This window comes from Lichenostomus cassidix, chromosome 14 (assembly GCF_008360975.1).
Source record: "Lichenostomus cassidix isolate B80296 chromosome 14, HeHo_3.0, whole genome shotgun sequence".
Classification (NCBI taxonomy): domain Eukaryota; kingdom Metazoa; phylum Chordata; class Aves; order Passeriformes; family Meliphagidae; genus Lichenostomus; species Lichenostomus cassidix.
The window spans coordinates 2,769,704-2,792,828 of NC_139495.1; the positions used below are offsets into that span (position 1 = coordinate 2,769,704).

At 38.9% G+C, this 23,125-nt stretch overlaps 1 protein-coding gene across 3 annotated transcripts in view; it reads right to left on the reverse strand.

Moving 5' to 3' along the window:
- The window catches only part of USP22 (ubiquitin specific peptidase 22), a 90,608-nt gene that overhangs the window by 46,487 nt on the left and 20,996 nt on the right, over positions 1-23,125 (reverse strand). For 2 of the 3 annotated variants that reach the window (XM_085074463.1, XM_085074465.1), the window contains exons 2-4: positions 11,371-11,503; positions 1,206-1,319; positions 616-660 (exon numbers count right to left, since the gene is read on the reverse strand). In XM_085074463.1, coding sequence (XP_084930589.1) covers positions 616-660; positions 1,206-1,319; positions 11,371-11,503 — 292 coding nt within the window. The remainder of the gene's footprint in view (positions 1-615; positions 661-1,205; positions 1,320-11,370; positions 11,504-23,125) is intronic. The other variant, XM_085074464.1, reaches the window with a different exon arrangement.

The following is a 23,125-nucleotide window of genomic DNA, read 5'->3' on the forward strand; positions in this document are numbered from 1 at the left end:
TCCAAGAGGGAATAAGCAGGAAGCAGACTGGGATCTGTAGTAGGAAGCAAGTGAAGGCAGCTATCTTTTGAGCCAGCAGAAAAGCTCTTGTTAATACGATGTTAGCTGCTATTTTTAAAATTGGAAATGAGGTTAAGAATGGTTTGAAGTCATATCAGCCCTGACTAAGGCTGTCACATTGAAACAGGATGCCATGGATTCCGGAAGAGACATTACTAGACAGAAGTCATCTGTCTGCAAATACAGACTTTCCCACTTTAAGAAAACATACCCCCCAGAGGCCACTGGAAATGGAGGATGACAAACTTTTAGAACTGATGCTTACAAACTACTCAGTTTAGAATAAATGATATCTCCTTTCCAAACAACAACAACAACAAAAATAAATTTAAAAAAAAAAGGTAAAAGGTTTGTTTTAGAGGAGCTCTATCAAGGAAAGGGCATATGAAATCAAGTCTGCTGCAATTATTCAATCATTGGAACATATCCAAACAAGAGGAAAACGATTTGCACGATAAAACTGGCATTCTTAACTGTGATTCATGTCTTAAATGGCAGGATAATCAGCAAAGGGACGCTTGTTAGTGAGGTGCGTCGCCAGCCCACGCCTCTTACCTGTCATTGTACACTGGTAGTGAGAAACCACTGTTGGGGTGAAGGCTAAAAAAGAAAAAATTAGGGAAAGCAAACTGAATAAAACAAATGTGTGTACATATATTTGTGTGTCAATATTTCTACATAGATACTGTGCGTGTACCATGAAAGCACAGGTGTGTAAGTAAGCTGGCATGATCTACTTAAAAAAAAAAAATAAAAATCACACACAAGGGTGGCATTTCATGTGAGGGGAACAGATTTATTGCCTGTACCACGTAAATAAGCCTAAAGGAGCAGACTCTTACATTCTCTACCTAATACAGATACAACTTTTTATATTATGAACGTTTCGCAGGATTAATGTTAGCTATTTTAATTTTTTTTGCAATTAAAAATAAATTTTTTTGCTACAATTAGGTGTGGCGCACGTGTTAAACCCACAGTCTGACTCCTGGAAAGCAAGAACTAACATCTCTCTCCCATGGCCTGCACTACTCTTTCTAAAGAGCTCTTTCTTCCCCTTACTGGTTTTTTTTTTGCCACTGACAAATGGGAGGGACAGGTATGATTAAAAACAGAAACAAGAAATTCAGGCAGGAAAACCAAACCTTGTAATTTCCAAGCTTTTCGTTGTTCTTCTTTGGCAATTTGTTCCATGTCTTTGTCGTATATGTAATCTTGACACATAAAGCAGTATATACCCCCATACAAAAGGTCTATGGCTGCAAAACAGAAGGGAAGTTGGGGAGGAGGAAAAAAGATGTGAGTTCATAAACCAGAAAGCATTTTAAAGCAGGCTTCCAAGTCAGGCAGTCTTTCTTCCAAGCAGTCCACAAAAGAAGAAAAATCTGTACCTTAGAATCTGGAATGGAAAATAAAAAAAAAAAAGGAGAAAAACCCAGACATTTTTCCAGTTGCAGTGTGAGTTATTCAGTTGCTTCTGGCACAGCAAGAAAACTGTGCAGGACAACAAAGCATCAGTTGCCTTCAAGCTGTTTGTAATTCACAATTTACCTTTCAAACACCTGAGTTATCAAGAGGCATCAGGACAGTGACTGACTACCACACACACAGAACCAGCCCTGCAAGATTTGATATTATAAATTTGAACTGTCTTTTCCTAAGATGTCAATAATTTCTCTTCAAAGCCATTAAAATCATTAGAAAACACATATTTAAAATCCAAATGAAAGCTCAAACAGAAGATAGCAGGGCAAGCTCAAAGCTACTTCTCCAGGGAAAAGGTTTTCTGGAGTAGTTTATTCCACAGGTTACTTCTGTCTCAATTTTTCATTTCACACACCCTTTCAGAACAAACAAATGAACACTGACCAATGTTAAAAATATTTTTCTTGCACAACCTTAAACAAAAGAAAGCCAAGAAACAAAACAAATACCTAACTGAGAAATGTCATTTTACTCCAACACATACCACAAAAAAAGTGCTAAGTAATCATAGTAAACTGCTGATTTTTAGCACATAGATATGAAAAAAGCCATAATCAGAGGAAAGTTAAAAATCAGTGGGCACTAAAAATTCCTTAGCCAGCAAAAGCATAATCTGCACCCGCAAACAGCTAAGAAACACATCACCCTTCTCCCTCAAGTGTAGAGCTTTCATTTCTTTTGCTTTTAAATTCCTTTTAGTTCCAGATAAATAGCATTATTAGGATAGTCTTACTACAGTGGAACCTTGTTTTAAACACAGGAAACCATTACCACATTAGGTGGCCTGCAAGGAACAGCACTGAATGACTCTCAAGTGCTGAATAAGCCAAACCACATGCCATGCAGCAGGAATTCTGCCACGGATCTCTGCAGGCAAACCCCGGTGAAGTCTCTGTGCTGCCCTGTTAGAGGGACAGTGCTTGTGGTGATGGTTTTGGGTAAAGTTCCTTTCTAACCACATCTCCTCCATCCTTCACACCCCACCACCCCCTCACAATCTGCTGCTCCCCTCTCCTTTAATCCTTTCCAAGCTGGTTTTTTTCCACCTTCCACTGCTGAAAAATCACTTTTTCAATTATTATGTCAATTGTTTGTTACTTCTCCTGTTATGCAATAAACCCCAATTACTTTAGACAGTTTTTCATCTTGCTGATGTGCTTCATTCTTCTGCTTTGCCTGTTTGGACCACACTCAGTTTGTTGAGGAGGATAAGGACTGTGTTACCTCCTGTGAAGTCACAAACTCAGGATTTTCATTACCTTGTGCAATGTCCCAACACCCGAATATTTCACCCTGATGCCCAGAGGACTGAATAAACTCCTTTAGCAGAATATCCCAAAAGGAGACAAGACTCTGAGCTGTGGTGATCAGTAATAAAACACTACAGAACTGTGAGGGGGGGGATACATCACAAGCTACAGAGTACTTGAGTTCTACAGTATTTACTCCATTATTTATTGCATTACCAGTTCTGCACAGTTTTCTACAAAAAAACTGCTGAAAATCCAAAATAGTGGTCTTAAAACACAAACCTAAATATTGTTCTCCACGTATTTTTAAAACATCCCACAAACAGACCCCCAAATAATAGAACAGGGCTGGCAGAACACTGAATAATAGGACTCTGTGAGCACTAATAGTTACAATTTCCCATTAGAATGTGTAGGCATAGCTGTGCTCAGAGGATTCCTTACTTTTCCTTTCTTCCTGGATTTACATGCCTGAGCAATGAAGTAGAGCTATCAAGATCAAAACCAACAAGAGACCACCTTCCACAAACCACTTGTTCAGAGAAGAAGGAATTCCTGGTGGGAAGGATCAGAAAATTTAACAGAAACACTAGCAGAGTTAAAGCCGTAATTGTCCAGCGCCTGATTAAGGACCCTTGAGGAAATATCCTCTCTCCAGCACACTTATGGGAACAATGCAGTTGTACATATGCCAACACTTCCAATGTCTTTTTAATGACTGCAGGGGGTTTTGGACAAATTACCTCAAGCACCAGTGACAAGGCAGCCACACAGGCCTGGCCACAGCACAGAAAAAGGGCAGGAGTTTCTCACGGAGCCAGAAGACAGAAAAGAGTCCGCTAGCAAAGTCTGGATGTTGTTTCAGGTTAGTATAATTTGATTTTTGCCCTTGAAATAGTCTTAAACTTTCTTATGCTGGTTGTCTTGGGATGAAGAAGAACGAAAGAACCACTGAAGGGACTGTTCTACTGACAAACAAGCAATTCCTTAGCGCTGACTGAAGTCACTCCACACCAAAAGGACAAAGTCCATGCAAAACTTTCTCCCCCCAAGGGCTGGGGGGAAGACACAAATTTCACCTCATTGTTAGCAACAGGCTAAACATTTTTTGTTTTAAACTAGATTGCAATGAAGCTCTATCCTGAACTGAAACTCCACAAAATTGCATTTAAAACACGACAGTAAAGCGAGAGAATTGCACATGTAGCAAATTTCACCACTGGTGTTAGTATTTGGGATCACAAAACTAACAAAAAGGCCTCAAATTCATAAAAAGCTTGGGAACTACCAACCTAGGAACAAAGCCCAGGTGTTTTGGATTAACCCACTGCCAAGCCTGGCGTGATGCCCCACATTCCTCACCATGAACATCTCTTTTAGGAAGCTCCTCCAGAATGGCTGCTACTCCCAACTTCCAGGATCTGCTTTTCCTAACACTACTCCAACCCTCCTCTCAGGAAGGTACAGGGGGATGAAATCAGTAAACTTCAGTTTCAGCTTAATACACATACAAAATTTGTTATCCTGGAAAAATAAAATATACATTAAGTGGAAATCTATTTTTTTCTTTCACAAGGAAGAACCAAAAGGAATTTAAAAGAATCTCATTTTATTGAATTTGATCAATCTAGATTCCTTGTTGAGGAGTTCAAAATACCTACTTGGGGATCACAGGCAGAGTCATTTAAGAATGAAAAGACCTCTTGGAATGTAAGATTTTTCTTTGCTTTTATACCTTCTGTGCTGACAACAAGCTGCCCTTCCTTTAAGGTCTGATCTCCTCATACCTCTTTACATACAAAACTCTAAGCAGCTGTAACACGAAAGGAATGAAAATACATTTTATTTTTCATTTAAAAATACAACCATCAGCCTGGAGAAACAAGGAGGCAGCACAGAAGATCACACAGGAACGACAACAACTTTATCTACTGGTGCAAGGAACACTAAGTTTTAAAAAACAACAGCTCTGGGGTGAAAGTTTAAATCTGACAGCAAAAGGTCTTCAAATTCTCCATCTGGGAGCCAAGTAAAGTGTTTTACTTAAGCCGAAGTACTCTACTTTGCCAACTATATCCACTGATGTCCTTGTGAAAATGTTGAAGAGATCAGAGATGACGAGAACACAACAAAAGCAGGGAAATGTGCCACATCCAGAGTGATCACATGCAAATCTCATCCCAGTAAAAAACTTGGATGTCCAGTTTTTTAAAGACCCAGGTGAAAAGAGCTGACTTTGCTCAGTTGGGAATGGGATAATTCACCATAATATCTGACACCAATCATCAGATAGGAGATATTTGTGACTCATGTTTTGGTATCATCTCCCTTGGATCACTGGGTGCACTCAAGTAGAAAAAAAAAAAAAAACAAACCACCCAGCAGCAACTCAGAATTCAGGTCAGTTTTTACCTGGACTGAAATTAATTCCATTGTGAATTTCTGTGACTCTGTCTTGGCATGTTATCAACCCCAAATCAACACATACTGTGCTCTATGCAGGGCACCTGCATTTTCTTCAACTTCTGTGACAAAGGAGGCTAAATTGGCAATTCTTTTAGACCATTTTAAGCCAACATCCAATGCTAATTTATGCTCCCTGATTTCTCACCTTAAGTGTTAATCATTAAACCCATTCCAGATAATTGGCTCAGGCTCTCAAGAAGTGATTTGCTAAACTTCAGCCAGTTCTCCACTGGATCTTGTCCCTGATCTATCAGCACAAAGCAGGCATCTGATTGCCTTCCTCCCAGGTTCCTGGCACCTGGAATCTGCACCACAGGTCAGAATTCCTGAACTGGTAAGAAGGGAGGAAAAGGGGTGGAAAAGGGTTTACTCCTGCTAAATGGTGATCTAGCCATCAAGAACTGCAGGTATTTAGTGTCAGGGAGAAAAAAACCAAACAAAAACAAACCCCAAACTTCCTTTTGTTGCCAAAATGCAGCCTCACATACCAAATATTTTAATCCACAATAAAATTCTGGTCACTGTTAAGCATTATTCTTCCCTCTCACAATCAGTGTCTTCTCCTAATACTCGAGAGAAAACCATCCATTCTTTAAGTGCTACTTTTTCTTCTATTTTTAAACCAGGACCCAACAGGTGAGAAGTGTTTTTGTGGTGCTGCAGTCTCCGAGATGCCTTTTGGCCCCATATGGATCTAGAATTTTAATGTTTAAATTTGATTTGCCTGCAATCCAAACATGGCAAGCACCCAACACTATCCTGCAAACCACTTAACACCAGGAGCCAAATGGGCAGCCCCTGTGCTGTACACTTGCCTCTGTGATGGTTTAGAGTATCATCCTACAACTCCATATGAATCCAAGCCAGGAAAGATAAGATGAAGGAAAAATGACCTGGTATCCCCAATGGAATCTAGATAGCAAATATGCTTTTAGCTGTTAATTTAGAAGAACCACGGTGTGCCAAACCATTTTATTTAAAGTTGTTATGAGTGGAATATTAATTCCAGCTCCTTGACCTCATTCAAAAATACATGTATGTTCACACAGTACCTACATATGTCTGCGTGCCCCAGTATGCTGCAGAGGAGGCTGCAGCATTCCTATATTTTAGTTGCCCTATTATAAAATATATTTTGCCTTTTGTCAGTCTTCTCCTTGCCCTCTTCTGACCCTACAACCTTCCACAGTTCCCCTGTTTGCAGAAAACCTCTGAAAACTGAAAATAATTAAATCCTCCTACTACAGCACCTCTCCTTGATCCCACAAAATATTATTGAGGTTTAAAAGGAGAGAAATTGTTAAACACTCCCTTACTTAATCTTGCTGGTTTTTTTCCAGAAATCTGGGGGAAGAATCCCCAAATCCCAGTCACCAAGTTTTGAGCTGCTGCACATGATGTGATACAAATTGCTTTTACTCATCTGCTACTCCAACACTACAGTAAACTGTGCTGGGAACAGCTTTAATTGCCCTTTCCACATAGGGCGTAATGAAAATATTCGCTGTTTAAAGAAGAACTGGAAGAATCAACACTACAGTCAATACCTTCTAGCTCAAATGAAAATTAAACAGCTTTTACTGTCATTCCTTTACAGAGGTGTTCTATGTATTAAATTTGAGACAGGTATGCAGTAACAGCAGTAACCAGATTTTTTCTTTTTACCAACTTCAGTATAGAAACCAGCCTTCTGTAATGTTTCCTCTGAATCAGATGAAAAAAATTAGTTATTTGTTTTCTAGAGGAAGTAGAAGCTTTTTGAATTGTACCAAAAAATCCTCAGCTTAATCTATGAGCATATTCTTAGGCTCACCCACCCAGTTCCTCTCACCACAAATGTATTTATTGGACTGAATTTTACATCAACATATACTTAAAGAAAACAGTTCCTCAAGAAACAGTTTGTGATCTAATAAATAATGAATGTGCTCTAACAGGACTAATTCCATAACGAACCGTGTGCCAGTGTCCCTAGAAATGGAATAATAGTTCTGTCTTCCAACTATTTTTTGTTTAGTCTTTAAACCACTGATCCTCACTCCTGCTAATTCAACTACCTCTATTCCTGAACCACAGAATGAGGCCTCAGAGCAGATCAAGACTTCACCCAAAACCTCCATCAGAGGTGCTGTTTCAGAGACATTGTTCAGGGGCTAAAAGTGCATCTCTAATAGAGAGAAGCACAGCATGGACATGCACGAGCTGGCTCCTCAGCAGGGATCTTAAATAAATAGCTCTGCACAGAGCTTTGGCAGCATAACTGAACTAATCTAACTCAGAATGGCCATGTGTAACAGAACTTCCTAAGCCTTATACCAGTGGTTTTTCTTGCAGCTAAGAGTGTGTGTATGTGTGTGTGTATATTAAAAAAAGCAACATTATGTAACAGAAAATATTCACTCAGAAAGAACACTAAAACTTCATTTGGTGTCTGTCCAGGATTTTTCAGTCCCAATCAGGAAACTGATAAATTAATCACGGCTAGAGTTTTGAGATGAACTTTATAGCACCAATCTCTCTTCTCTTTTAGAGCTACTGTTCACAGACATCTTCCTGCTCCTGCTAACTCTGGGACTAAGTTACTGTGTATTTTCCTTCATTGAACAGCTGTAGAAAAGGTAAGGAAGAGACTATCAATTTTTACAAGGACAGAAACCAGCAGCAGATTCCCCAGGTGCTGAACCTGATTTGGAAGGATTATTTAGGAAGATGAGAGAGTATGTTGATGCCACACATTCATTTAGGATAATCAAAAAACCTCCAGAAGGATTTTGAGTCACTTAGCAAACAGGCAACAGCATCAGGAGTGAAACTTCAATCACTACCATTAAAGAGGCAGACAACACCAATCAGAAAAAAAAGTTTTGGAGTCACTGAGTTTAACTCCCAAATAACAATATCAGCTTTGTGTTGAGCAGCAGGTTAAGAAGCACAAAATAGAAGTCATAGAAGCATTAACAGAGAATACAAATCCAAAGAGTTGTCACCAGAGGTGGACACATTAGAATTGGAAAAGTGAAGTATGATGAAGATATTGAGAATCATGTAAGAGTTTCAATCAGAGAAGTTAAAAATAGTTCAGATTCCTACAGGTGGGGAAAAGGAAACATCTGACAGGATCAAAATACAAAGAATCCCAGAAGAGATCAGTAAGGACTTTACTCTCACCACTTCACAAAAGACACACAGAGCCCAGTGGGAATATCAGTCTGTGCTGGAGATTGACTGAGACTGTGCAATGCAGAGATTAAAATAAGCAGCTCCTATAGCTGGATCTTACCTCACCTACCCATCACCCACACCCACAGCTCAAGCAATACATTAAATGAAGCACAGTTTTATTCACATCCATTGAACAGGGAAGCAGATGCAAGAGCACAGGTATTGCTGAAAGGTCAGATTGCCTGATTTAGATCGTTCAGGGAAGCAGAGATAGCAAGGGATGTGTTTAAAACCACTCTGGAATATGATGCTGGAGCCTCCTGAAACACACAGCAGTGAGCTGCAAACACATCCCTTCCATGCTCAGACAGCTGTTACAGCTGCAATCCATGGTATTTCTTACAACTGTGATTAAGTGTGCAGCTCCTGCCTGTCTCCATGGAGACTGATGTTGGCTCAGCAAAAAGTCACCAAGTGCTTTAAAATAATTCCTCTTCGTTTTGAAATTTCAAAGCACTTAACTTGTTTTTGCCTATCAGATGTTATTTTCCCAACTAAAACTGCAGCAGGAAAAGCAACCAAAAGCACTAGTAAAACTACAAAAATATTTTTAAAGCTCATTTCACATGCAGCTGGAAGTTAAACACCAAAACATACATTAAAAACAAAGAGCAAAAGGAATCTCCAAAACTAGAAATCGAGCAGTCACTTGCACAGCCTTCACATTATGTGTATTTGTGCACCAAGTAATTTATATTTAGCTGCAGAAGAATCCTTTTTGGGATGATTCAGTATAATATTCTGTGCTTTGGTTTAATTAACTCTTGCCCTTTTTATCTAAAGGCTATTCCTTTTGGGAAGTACCTTATCTGACACAGTCTTAATTGTCTAGTGCCATGACATGAGCATCTTCAAGAACCTCCCTCCTCCATTCAGTTTTGGTTTTCCTTTAAGGAAACAGAAGCTAATTCACTACAGCAGACAACAGCAAATTCTGCCTTGCACAGAAAATAACTCGAATTTAAGCTTCCCAAACACATAAACAGCAGCCAAGATTGTGTGCAATTATAAAGCTTTTTTAAAAGGTTCTCCATAAATATGGTAAGTTTAGTGGTAAAAATATTGAAGTGTTTACAAAGTGTCCACAGATAAACAGGTAAATACTGTTGACAGTCTCAATTTAGCACAGTATTTTTTACACCTTAAATGTGGCCATAAACTTATACTAGCACAAAAGGTCGTTTTATATATATATATATATATATACACAGGTGTTATATACACACATTTTACCAGAAGTACTTTGAGTTTACCTCAAGTAATTTGCACTGCTGCATTGGTATAGATTCCAAAATAATTTCAGCTAATGAATTGACTTTAAAAGCTCTTTGAGACCACACTCTGCAAAAAGCAATTAAAATATGTCAAACAGGGTTGGTTTGGTATTTTCAGTTTTCAAAGAACATCTGAGGTCACCTTGTCCAGCCCCTGCTCCAGCAGGGCCACCCAGAACATCCAGGCTGCCCAGGCCACTTCCAGAGAGAATCTGAATATATTCAGGGATAAACCTCCCCAACCTCTCAGGGCAACTTGTTCCAGTCCTCAGCCACCCTCACAGTTGTGTGATGATCAGACAGAACCTCCTGTATTTCACTTTTTCCTCTCTGCCTCTTGGATGCCACTGGAAATAGCCCAACACACCTTTTTTAACCCTTTTTTTAGATATCTGTACCCACCCATGAGGTTCCCTGAGCCATCTCTCCTGTGAGCTGAACAGCCCCAGTGCTCTCAGCCACACCATGATGGAATTTTCAGAAATATTTTCCAGTATTCTCTTTCTCAAGGCATTTACAAACTTAAGCTATATCACTACTGAGCCTGATTTTTTTTTCATTCTTGACACATATGGAGGAAGAAACTATAACGATCTGCTGGTTTAAATCATCTTTTCCATAAATAGTAAACTTACACACCCGTTTCTTAGGCACAGGAGTACACAGCACTGTTGGCCTTCTGGAGCTTCTCTGTCTTCATGGAAAATAAAGACAGTTTGTTCCATTAGCACTTTGGATAAATTAAATTAGGAATGGTGGTCATGCTGGTCAAGAGGAAATTTATGCCATGAAATAATGCCTTTTTTTCCTGTTTCTTATACCACTCCAAGAATGTATTTTAATTTGAAGAAAAATTATATCCGTTCATTTTAAAATAGAATTTTAATATAGAATATAGATCAGGATTTTGCCTTGTAATTCAAAAATGTTCTCAACTATAAGAAATAGGCAATTTAAAACAAAACCAAAGGCTTTTGGTTTTGAACATGATGTAAAACCAAAGCTGACAGAACAGAAGAACTTGATGGCCTTTAACCAGCATTTTTTGAGACAGTTAGGGAAAAATATCAATTAAATTGTTTTCTTATTACTTCGGTTATTGACCCCACTAGAAACAAGAAGCCAATACAGAAAAATGAACAAACACCCACCCCCCACAACTTCAGCAGTTTAAATAATTCTGATTGCTACTTGATTAGCCTTCTTTGTGACAGAAATGATGGGTTTTTTCCTCAGCAAGAAAAAAAAGTGAACATGACCTCCTGAAAAAGAAATTTACTGAAATAAATGTTCTAGTTCCAGGCACAAAACCCACCATTTTTAACACTTAGGAAAAAAAACCTCAAACCTCAGCCTCCTCACATTTTTATATATGACATTAATTCATAAATACCAAGATACTAAACAAATTACAAGTTGTGAACATAAACCTAACAGTGATGCAACGGAAGTTGAAGCACCAAGTTTAAAATAATGCCACTAAACTAACCCAAACCACAAATAAAATTATCTCCCTGCCTACTGAGTTGGCTACAAGAAAAGATCACTTTACTGGGCTGGAGTGGAGAGGGATAACCCAGAGGGTTATGAGCACCATGGGGATGAGAACTCACCTAAATTGTGTCGCTTTGTCTTCGCGTGCTCGTGAATATGTTTCTTTGTAAAACAGCCAAAGAAGACACAGTAGAGGCAAGAGTGGAGTCTGTTCAGGTGGGCACCACACATATGACAAATGCACGACTTTGCCTGAAACAGCAAAACAGAGACAGATTGTGAGTGGCAGAAACAAATCCCCAGTCCAGGTAAGAGGGTGCAGCTCTCACTGCTGCCTTTCCCTTCCACTCGGTGCCTTTGGAATGCTGCAAGTTCTGTCCTCATGTGACAAAACCACTAACAGAGAGAACTCTCCCATTTGTACAACAGATTGCCAAGTCCTGCAGAGCAGATCTCAAGATTCAGATGAGCACCAGAATCCAGGGAAAGCAGTTGCCCAGCAGGGAGGTTAAGTGGGTGAAGAGGCAGGAATTTGGGTGGTGGGACCATGGCAAGAACTCTGCTTTTTCACAGCACCAACCACCCTGATCCACTCAAAAGCTGTAATATAACCTGAACATTAAAATGGATGTGGGTATATGATATTTCATTTCTCTGCTGGGAGATTCTGCCAGATTCACTCATTAGATTTCTCTCTATTAGTCCACAGAACAGTAGCACAATATCAAACCCATGCCAGTCACAGTTACAGAATTGCCTTTGCCATTCTAAGACTGGCTTTGAACCAGGAGCTGAAAGCAACAGGCTGAACTATTCCTCAGAACTACCCAAATGGGGAAGCGTGAGGAAAGTTGCTGTGATTCATCAGAAATTAGTAAGCACACACACCTGGTATGACAGTCTATGATAATACATTTTAACAAGCGGGTCTTGAGGACAAAAATTAGACTTTTTGACTCTTAATCGTATTTGAAGCACTCTAAACCAACAGCACCCAAACCCATCTCTGAGCATTAAACTCAAGTTACTCAATAATTTTTTTAAAATCACTCTGTCTACTAAGAGACTTCAGAGAGTTTTGAGAATAGGTCATTTGCTCAACCACATTGAAAGTAATATAGATTCAGTACCATCTGACTGGAAGTTACAGACAGAAGAAATTCCTCGCAGTAAAATCACTTTTCATTTCAGACAGAACTGCATTCAGACTTATGTCTGAGGGCAACTAAATTTCTGTAACAGCTTAGAGCTACAAAGAACACGCAGAGGTATGTCTGATTTCATAGACTAATCTGAAAATACTATTTCTTTGCTTGACAATACAGAGGGACCCTTTTCTCTTCATAAAAAAAAAAAAAAAAAAAAAGAATTGGGATTACTAAAATCCTAAGATATCATCTAAACCAGGCAGTGCATTTCATCAAAAACAACCCACAAAGTTCTGCAGTAATATTTGCCCAGTCTGCCACGACTTAAAATTACTGCTGAATAAATGATGCACAATCTTGTTCTCTAGTCTGGCATTTTTCTCTCAGAATACTTTTGGCTTTTAAAAAAAAATCATCAAAGCAGCTTGCAATATGTTGCACCACATAATTTATCTTCAAGCTCCTACAAATTAAGACTTAAATTCTGAATCTCACATGTTGTGTATTCAAAGTTATCATAAGTTGTTAGGGGAGAACGTTGAATCAAACTCCACACACCTACAGAGAGAAATATTTTAAAGTTGGGCCAAAAAAAATTCACCACCACCAGCACAATTTCCATCTTTAGAAAAATGCTGCAGAACTGTCAAACTGTTGCCTAACGGCCTCTCGTTGGCTGCAAAAGCTAAATAGGATCAGCCTATCTGTTAAGATTGCTGCTATGACAACAACTCCAGCAACCAGCTATTTTACTGAGCCAGCTAAAAATAAATCTTTTAGCATTAAATGTATTGTAAACACATGACATAACAAGCATGTAAGAGCTGGTCATTTTAGGCTAAAAGGCAGAAAATTCGTATCTTAAAAGAGTTTTTATTGCAGTGGAAATTAAGAGAAATTGAAAAATGTGAAAGAGATTTAAGGGTAAATTGAAAGAGAAGTGCAATCACTTCTTTAAAAGAAGCTATTTTATCCATATCCTCTATTTGCTCAGTATAGCTCAAGATGGGTTTTCGAAAGTTGTGAGAAAACAAGGTTAAAAGACAAGAGTACGGAAAGAAATCAATATCAAAAACCATCGTGGCTATTCTTAACCAGATTAGCGATCTCCTTTTCATCTGTCTGTGCTTTTAAACAATTTGCTAAGTTAAAACAAAGCTGCCAACCTCCCACCCCACCCCAAATAATCAAATTACTTTGTTTCATAATACTCCCACCCCTGCTCACATCTCTTGAGGCTACAGTTTTAAGATGAAAGAGAAAACTGCAAATTAGTAATGAGAATCAGTCGGATCCATACAGTCACAAACTTGCTTTAAAACAGTATTCAAATTTTTTAAAAGGCAAGTCAGGTCTTGCTTCTGGTCTCGATGCTGTAGAGAAATCAACCAGCATTTTAGCTTGAGAATCAACCTGTCACTTCTCCTCCCCTAAGGTACAAGAACAGCCCTTCCTTATCCAAGACATAAATGTAGAGTTTTCCTCTTCATCCACACCCTCTCCCACTATTATTCTGCTCCTCCCTCATTTTATTCTGTTCCCTACCTGCTTCTTTCCTCTATTACTCTCATCCTCAAGTACTCCACTCTTTCATCCCATTCTCTCCCCTCACCATACTCAATCCATCATCTTTATATCCCCAGCCAGTCTTCTTTCACTCCATAGTGAACCTCTGTCTGTCCCCTTTATTTTTGCTCTGATATTCCAACAAGCCACACACAGAAACCAGAAGAGGCCTTGAGTGTTTTACTTCTGGAAGATTATAATCAGTTTTTTAAAAGATAGGAAGGAATGGTCCTGCACAATATAAATGGTATTTGCACATACAGAGTTACTGACAGTTTTGACAGCATTAGCTACCCCAATTTCCTCTGCAGTGTTTCACCCTCTATTGATCTCCTGGGATAACTCACAGGCCCAGACCCCCAGCAGTGGTTTTGTATTCTAAATAGAGGAGGTTTAGCCCAACAAAAGAGGATGCAAACATTAGTGCACAACATGGGAACTGGCTGTGATCACCTGTAAGACAAGTCGAGAATCCACCTCTAAAACACTGCTCTCAATGCTGTGAACAGTCATGATACAAAATGAGTTCAAAAAGAAAGCAGCAGGCATCAGTAGGTCAAAAACTAGACTGCTGACACTCCAAATCTTCCCAAATTGTCAGAACAGCTTATTACTAGTTTACCATCCAACCATCAGAAGAGCAGGGGAGAAAATGAACACATCCCACTGGTGTTCTGCCCTTGCACTTCTCTGTCCAACAGCTCCTGCTCTGCTGTCCAGGCTACACCTAAAGCAAGAAGGTCACACTAGGCAGGAGCATCAGTTGCTCCAAAAACCCACAAACCTGTTTCAACTTCATGTGATACTGGCTCCTGAAATCAACCCATGGTAATGGAAATGAACTATCCCTGCAATGCCAATAGAGCATGAATGCCAAGAGGCATCCGGTGACCTGAGCTGTTACAAACTCTCCTTCTATATTTGCAGCTATTTCAGAAATAGCTTTAGAACTACAATTTTTATTTAACTGTATGTGATAAGAGGAAAATATCTTTTTAGAAGTTTTCCACCGTGGTACTTAGGAGTCTTGCCTCTTATGCTCACACTAAATATATCAAAGCACTTTCAGAACAGAGAGGTTTTTAGCTACAAGCTTATAAGCCAAAGACCTCCTACCTTTCACGGTCTGCAAAACATATCCACCACAAAGGTACAGGGGAAAAGATGATCGAGGTAACACTAACAAGGCAGTGGGAGGCTTGGGAGGTTAAAAAATCATAAGGAAGGTGTTGCTGCCCTGTACGTGTTTGCAAAGAAGCAGATTTAGAGGCAGTCTTAGAGCAAACACACCAGTTATGGATCCCTGCAATGGATCAGGTACAAATTTGTAGCATTAGGAAAGCAAAAACTTCCCAAACCAAATCTACTTCTATTTCCTCATCTTTTAAAGTCATTTTACTTTTGCATAAAACAGGTATAATGTTTAGACACATGAGAAAGAAGAGGAAGTATTTAATTTTCTAATATGTTACAACCATCATGGGAAGTTTTTGGTGGGCATGCTTCATTTTCCAGCCCAAACCTTCTTCAGAAAGAACTTTATTCTCAGTCTGCACAGATTAATGTGTTTGCTGGGCAACTCTAGATATGCCTACCTAGAGAATACAGGTGTGAGTGGGAAATTCTCCCTCCATGCCCAAATTTGCCACCATAACCTGCTTTGTTCCCCAGGAGCAGCGTTTGTGCTCCTAAAGTGTTACCTCAGCTCTGCCAAACTACTCCTTACAAGGATGTGCTTCAGAGGACTTGAAAGAAGGTGCAAGCAACACTTGTCCAGAGCCTTAGGAGTCTGTGACAGTTCCTGCAATAAAACTCTGCCCTCTTGAATTCTTAATCCCTTACAGACACGTGAACAAAAGTGAAGAGACAGATTTAAGGCTTGCAGTGTTCATTACCTTAATAGCAGAATAGGAGAAAGGAGAAAAAACAAACCCAAACAAGAAAAGTCAGAGATGTAAAGACTTGAAAATTTTCAGATATGAAGTGCCAATGCCTTCACTGGGCCACAGATCAAGACACTGGAGGAAAATTTAAACATTTCCTCACAAATTCAGAGTTCTAAGCCTTAATATTCACATTTTAGGAACAGTCAATCCTCTCTGGGAATTTTTGCCTATCCTATTCTCCTCGCTATGTTTAGATCACAGCCTGGACACAGAGTTTTATTTTTATTCTTATTCATTCATCTTGCAACCAATTCTCTTCCAGATCTAAAGCAACCCCAGCAGCTCATGTTGAGTGATGAACAGCGTGCTTCCCTTGGCCTATTTCTTGAAAGAAAAAAAGGACAGATAATCACAAAAGGCCATGTAACCGACCACTGCTTCTCTCTTTGCTGAAGATGGAGACTCTATGGCTATTCCAACAGTGGTGTTTCTTCTGCCCTGTGGGAGGGCAGAGCCAGTATTAAAGCACAGCCAAGAAGATTTATTACTCTGGAGTACTCTGCACCTCAAGAGTAACAAAAATGGGTCAAACCTGCCTTACGACATTTCTATCGCTCCTTGGTCTGTGTTTACTCCCTGACTCCCTGAGCTGTGCTCCTGACACCAGTCTGCCACAAATCCATCCAGTACAGGGGCTGGGACATTTCAGAAATTTAAATAATTCAAACTTCAAAGCCATGTTCTTAGGTCTGAAGAGACAAAAAGAGGGAATTGATTCTACAGTTCTCCATGATGTGACATATAAATCACTCCTCCACATGCTGATAGGATGATTCAGAGTTACTCTGAGTCAGTGCACTGCTCTGACACATCAGCTTTAAATAATTAAAAAAATCAACTTATGTATTGTTCACTCACTTCCTGCACCCAAGTCTTTATTATGATACTGTCCTATTTGAAATGTCAATTATGTCTTTAAAAGAAGATGCTATCAATATTGTAAATTTTATTTTCAGACCCACTGAGGTTGGGGTACTAATAAAGGTTTTATTTGTACAAGCAAAACTGTGCACTAGTCACAGAATTTTTGAGTTTGGTAAGTGATCAGAAAGGCACAGGTAACTTTTTAAACTGGGTTATTCTAAATGTTTGTTTAGACAGCAGCAGAACCTAAAAAAAAAGGCAGAGAGGAGAGGTCTGCACAGCTCTCCCAGTCTGAACAGGACACTTGGCTCTGACCATCTGCTTGGAGTTTGAACACAACAATATTGCAATTTATAATTAAAGATGAAATGGCCTAAGCTGTTAAATAACATCACAGTTCTCAAATGGAGTGTAAATAAAAATATACCATTATGACCATGTGAGCAGCTTGCTGCTGATTCCAGTGAGTCCTACTTCTGTCTGTAACTGAAAAAACTGTGGAAGAGAAAAAGGAAAGTACTGAACATGCTAGAAAGCAACTTGAGGAAAGGTTTTTTCCTTTCATCTGATGGGGATTATATGCATGGACAATACCGAAAAGAAATAAAACACACATTTCTGAATTCACTCAGAAATGAAGACATGCTCTTAACTGAGAACTATGTTGTAGCCAAAACCTATCCAAGTTACAAAACCGACTTTGGTTCAAGGGCTCTCATCAAGAGAACACTGGAAGTCAATCTACAACTACATAACTCAGATGAAATTAATAATTAGATCTGGGGGTGAAACGGAGAAATGAGTAGGTATCATTAATTCTACATGCAGACTTTTCTCCTGCTCTCCTTATTCTGGGTGATGTGTCGTACCAAGAGAGGGATATTGAATCACTGCATTTTAAAAACCTTTTCTATTTTTTGTTTTACACAAAATTCTGCAACAGGTACAAGGCTGCAATGAAACTTGAGAGTAAAAGAAGAGTTGTGCAATTCAAAAGACAGCACGAGCCATAGGAGAAAATAGGAGAATGCTCTAAAAATGTAATTTTGCTTTTCCTGTACAGTCACTGTAGTAAAAAGTTGTATTTCAACAAGAACAAAGCAATTCTCTGGAATACAAATGACTGTGCTGAAATTGCTTCTTTGCTTCTCCTTTGGTAGGTGCTCATCCCCTCCACCAGCATTTACAAACCTAAATGATTTCTCAAGTACTCTATAAAAGATGCATTTAAGAGCCCATTGTGTTTTTAAACCATTTAAATAATGGACCTTATTCAAATTAAATCACATGTCCTCTATAGCAAGATTCTTTTAACAGTGGGAAGTCTATTTGCCTTGTGAAAACACATAAGCTTCTTAAAGTTCAAATGCATGGCTCTTTCCCTGGATATATATATATATATATTGCATGGATACATTGTGTGTGTTGATTTTTATCTATTTCCTGCAATGCACCACTGCAGCAGCAAATTCCACATGAGAACAAGGGGCTTGCCAACACCGCAGTAGTGTCTGCTCAGATGGAGTGCAAAATCTATTCCTTTACCTCACCATTCTCCCACGTCAGCAAATCGTGGAAATGTTTTTAAATGTCCTATTAGGTAACGTATCGATCTCTTCTCTGGGCACCTGACTGGGGAAGCAATTCAAGGAATAAGCTAAACAGCCAAACCTGCCTGATGCTATGCAGAGTCTTATTAAACCCTGCCCAGGCGGCAAAAATTACATTTTGCCCAGTGTAAAACTAAGAAATGGGATTCTTCCTATGAAAAAAGAAACTTCAGGATACATAGGATCAAAGTCCTAACAAATCCTGCAGGCTCATTTGGAAAAGCACACGTATTCCAGCTACCTTTTCTCTAACTAGCTGTTAAAAAATACTAGCTGTAAAAATACAGGCACTTAATTAGTCCACATCAAAGTCAAAGCAATTCTGCTGGTAGGAGAGATGGATGGGATGATGCTACAGCACAGGTTCTCTCCACGGTGTGATTTATTTGTGGGACAAATACTCACAGCAAAAAGGATGATTAGTATGAAATGAGCAGCAGTAGAGTGACAGAGGGTATTTATTAGTGACTGATTGATCTTTAAAGTACCTTCCAACCCAAGTAATTCTATGATTCAAAAAACCCCAATGCCACACTGAGTAGGGCAGATCCATTGTTGGTTTGTCAAGACTTGATTGAGTTCTTACACATGACATTTTCATATTCACTATAGCAAAGCAAATACAGAAATTAACTCCACTGCTCACAACTGCTCTGGTAATTGTGGGTTTCAGAGATAATAAAACAAGGAAAACCAGCCAAACTCTCTTCTGACCATAAAAACAAAACTTTTTCTTCAGCTTCTCTTAGACAAGATCTGGCCCCCTCAAATGGTCTACAAGAAAAACCATTACAAAAAAACCAAAATTAACTTCCCACTGGGTTTTTACAAGAGCTATACAGTACATTTGCTGGTTCCTTCAAAGACTGATCTGCCTAAAGCACCACAAACCATTCCCAAAAAGAATATTTCCCCTTAAAAAATATGCCAGAAAAATGTGGTGACACAGAAGAGACCATTAACCCACACACAGTAAGTCTCCATCATGGAACTTTATGGAATAATAGAATTATAATGGACGAACTAGCAATTCTGTTTGTCTAGTTCCACTTATGATTTTAGTAAGTCAGCATCTGAGAACATATTTATGGTGAGGAATACTCCAAGACAACGTGCAGGTTCTTGCCGAGGAAGAGCCAGAGAATGAAGGCAAATTCTCAATGTGCTTACACTGATCATGTCTGATATCCAGGAAGCTGAAGCAAACTATTTCCTCATGCCTCAACTCAGAACAAATTAATAATTCATGTCACTAGAGCTAAATAAGAGGTCTTTCATTCACTACAAAACTTTCATGCAAATTTGAAAGCCTAAAGTTATAGAGATAAGACAGAGATGGTCAGAATTGCTGTTCACCCTTCAGAGGACAAGACTTAGACAGATATTCTGAACTCCACAGACAGAAAACCAGCATAGAAAAAACATTATTAAGGCAATATGAATATAAAATATTTCTGGAAAAGGAAAGGAACTTAGATTTCTCACATTAAAACTGGTAAGATGAATGAATGCATCTTCAGAAAAACAGCTAGGAAACAGCATTCTCATGACAGAGATTTACTCCTTTATCCATTTGAAGAGTTTGCAAATTGCTGCAGTCCCACAATAATATAATAAACATTAATCACAAAGTATGTAGGAAGGTGGGCGACAGATTCTTAGCAAAGAAGTTCTGTTCTGTCTTTTTCCATAGGATGTACAGCCAACTATGTTTTAGCACTTCGTGATGCATTTAGAACATTAACTTGTTTTGCAAAATATATGCATTTTGCCCTCCTCTCAGAGGAAAGAATTGGGAGGATGGTGCTGATAAACTGTGACTGCCTCTCAGGATCAGGGCACAGGAAATTCTGCCTCCTGTGGGTAAGGAGGGCTCAGGGAAGGGGTGCTTCCCACATAGAGAAATTTGGAATCACATATATGGAACCAAGAAGCAACAGAAATGTCATCCAACGTGACCCACTGATGTCAGGACTGCTGAAGACACCACTTGGTAATTATGTATTTTAACAAGGCTTCAGTTATATGAGGAATGTAGGATGACAACCTTACAGAAGCAGTTCTGGATTCTTTCCTCACTGCAGTTTGTTGATTACATCTGAAGAGATCTTTGATTTTTTTTTCCCCAGCAATATCCAAACACTTTGTTTGTTTGTTTTCTTAATGTACCAATCATGATTATTAAGTAAAAATCTATATATTTCCTTCTCACAGCTGCCTGTAGGCCATTAATAGATTAGTTATATATTAGTGTCACTGCTTAGTTCAGAAGACCTAAACAGACAAATTTCTGAATTGAGATTTTTTTTAATGGAGCACAGAAAAATTCATCCTGATATTTTACATAGTCTATTTTGTAAATTACTAAAAGGAGTGTTAATAAAAAAAAAAAGGTGTTTGTTATTTTTTTAGTCACATGTAAACGTTTGCTTTTTTTTAATGGTGCAAATGCAATTGTGTGTGTCTTTTTGAGGTGTCATCATCAGTAACTTTGACTCCAAAAAATTTACCATGACTCTGATCAGTCACAGTTTAATAAACATGAGGCAAACCTGTAAGTGAATGGAATTGACATCCAGGCCCTAAATCTGTCCACTGACATTTGTGTAAAGAAAAAAAAAAAAAAAAAGTCTAGAGCTTCACTGCAATGCAATTCTTCAAAAAGCAGCACAAATAACCAGCAGAGAGATTCAAACCTTCACCCTGACCCAACTCACACAGCTGCCTACAAGGACCAGGAGAACATTTCTGTGCAGGTCAGATGCCACTCACCCTCACAGCAAAGGGAGAAGTTCCTACCCATAGCAGCTTTGAGCTGTGTGGATTCACTGGAAGAAAAAAATCTGCCCTTACTTCTGTGAGAATAAATATCCAAATGAGGTTACAGACATATTTCGTTGGTGGGGGTTTTATTATTGTTGTTATGGGTTTGGTTTTTTTAATTTAATTTCCAAACAGCTGCTGCATATTAAAAAAACTCTACTGAAACTAATAGCCAAGCAGGAATTGGCTAGTACTTATATTTGACTAATACTATACGAAAGATATTTGTATTCAGCACAAAGTCAGAACAAAATCATTATTTTCCACAAATTCATGGAGAACAAACTTGCACAACAATTCCAGAGTCACTGCTGTAGACTTGTAAACAATGATTCATGAGTATTTTGAAACAGACTTTCACGTTTCACCTTCTAACACTTATTCTGTTCATTCATAATTTGGATCAAATTGGAAAGACACATGGCTGAATTTCAGAGTTTGAGCACTTTTTAACAACTCAAGGTAGCTGCAAGACTGCAGCAACCCTGAAAATTAACCCATCAGGAGACTGCAGCAAAGTGCTACATGCTGATGACATTCATCATCACCTAGAGCAAAAGATATCAAGATTTGACAAGAACATTTTGTGCTGACCAGCCAGGCCCTGCTCTCTTCACTCATCTTCAGTATTTATGCGAGGAAGTGCTAAACCCTTAACTCAACATAGACATTCCCACCAACAAAAGCTGATCCCTTCAGCTCAGCCCCACCACTATTCACATCCCACCAGTATTATTTCCACATCTTCCTTTTTAGTAGCCTGCTTGGTTACATAATGCTGCCCATTGAAAGCAAAATTAGTAGATTATAGTGTTGGGTTTCATTTATGGACATTGTGCTCGGTTTGTCGTTTAATGTAAAAAGCGTTAGTTTCATTTAAAGCATGGATATAAAAATTAGTTAAGACAAAACAAATGCAGACTGCAGCAGCCAGCTGGGCTCAGTGGCTAGGAAAGCTTATTAGGCAAAGCACATGCTTTTAGCAAGAACACACCTCTGCATTCCAAAAAGAAATCCCAGCAGGACAGCAAGCTTTCGCAACAGCAGAATAAGAAAAGCAAGCAGAAAAACTCCCAGGCTGTTAATTACAGTGAAAGTCTATTTCATAATATCAACAACAGATCTTTCTCCCTATTTTCCTCTCTCTTTAGAGGATGGAATAAACCAAACCCAAGGCACCTCCACTGTTGCCATCTGACTGGCTATGTTTTAATGAGAAGCTTGTCTCACCTACCCTCTGCTGTTCAAAGGAAGGTGTTGGAAGGGCTACAGAAGAGAGGGGCAAAATACAATCAAACCTAAATCAAGCCTTCCTTCCTTGATGTAAAGCATGAAAACATAATGTGGGCATTAGACAACCTGTGTAAACATCAGTTTCTTTCTGAATTTTTAATGTTTCATGAAATTCTAAAGCTTCTATGAAAATATGAAAGATGGGAAAGGAAGATGATATTTCAGTTGAAGTGCTACCCAGTCCTGGTGAGATAAAAATCCATCTGCCTTTATGCTACCAAATACAGCAAATCCTGTCTTCAGGAGTGTGTGGAAAGTACAAAAAAAAAACCCCAAACAAACCAGAAACCAGAACAACTCCTCAATGCCACACCCCATAAAAGACTCATCTCACAGAGCAACTGGGGAGGTCCAAGAACCATTTCTGGTAGCCAGCTCCAAGCAGTTGCTAGTGATCTTCCAAAAGGAGCACAGCTTTTAACCTAAATAATCGAAAATCTGAACTCCAACTTTAATACATCCTAAAACTGTTCCAGCTCCTGAAACTATTCAGAGCTCTGCAGAACAGGAGGCATCAAGACAGAACACTTTCGACACGATGCCACCTTTTCATTCCATGCTGCATCTTTCTGACAGTACTTCAGAACTCATGATGTGCACATTGCCTCACATCCACACAAAATG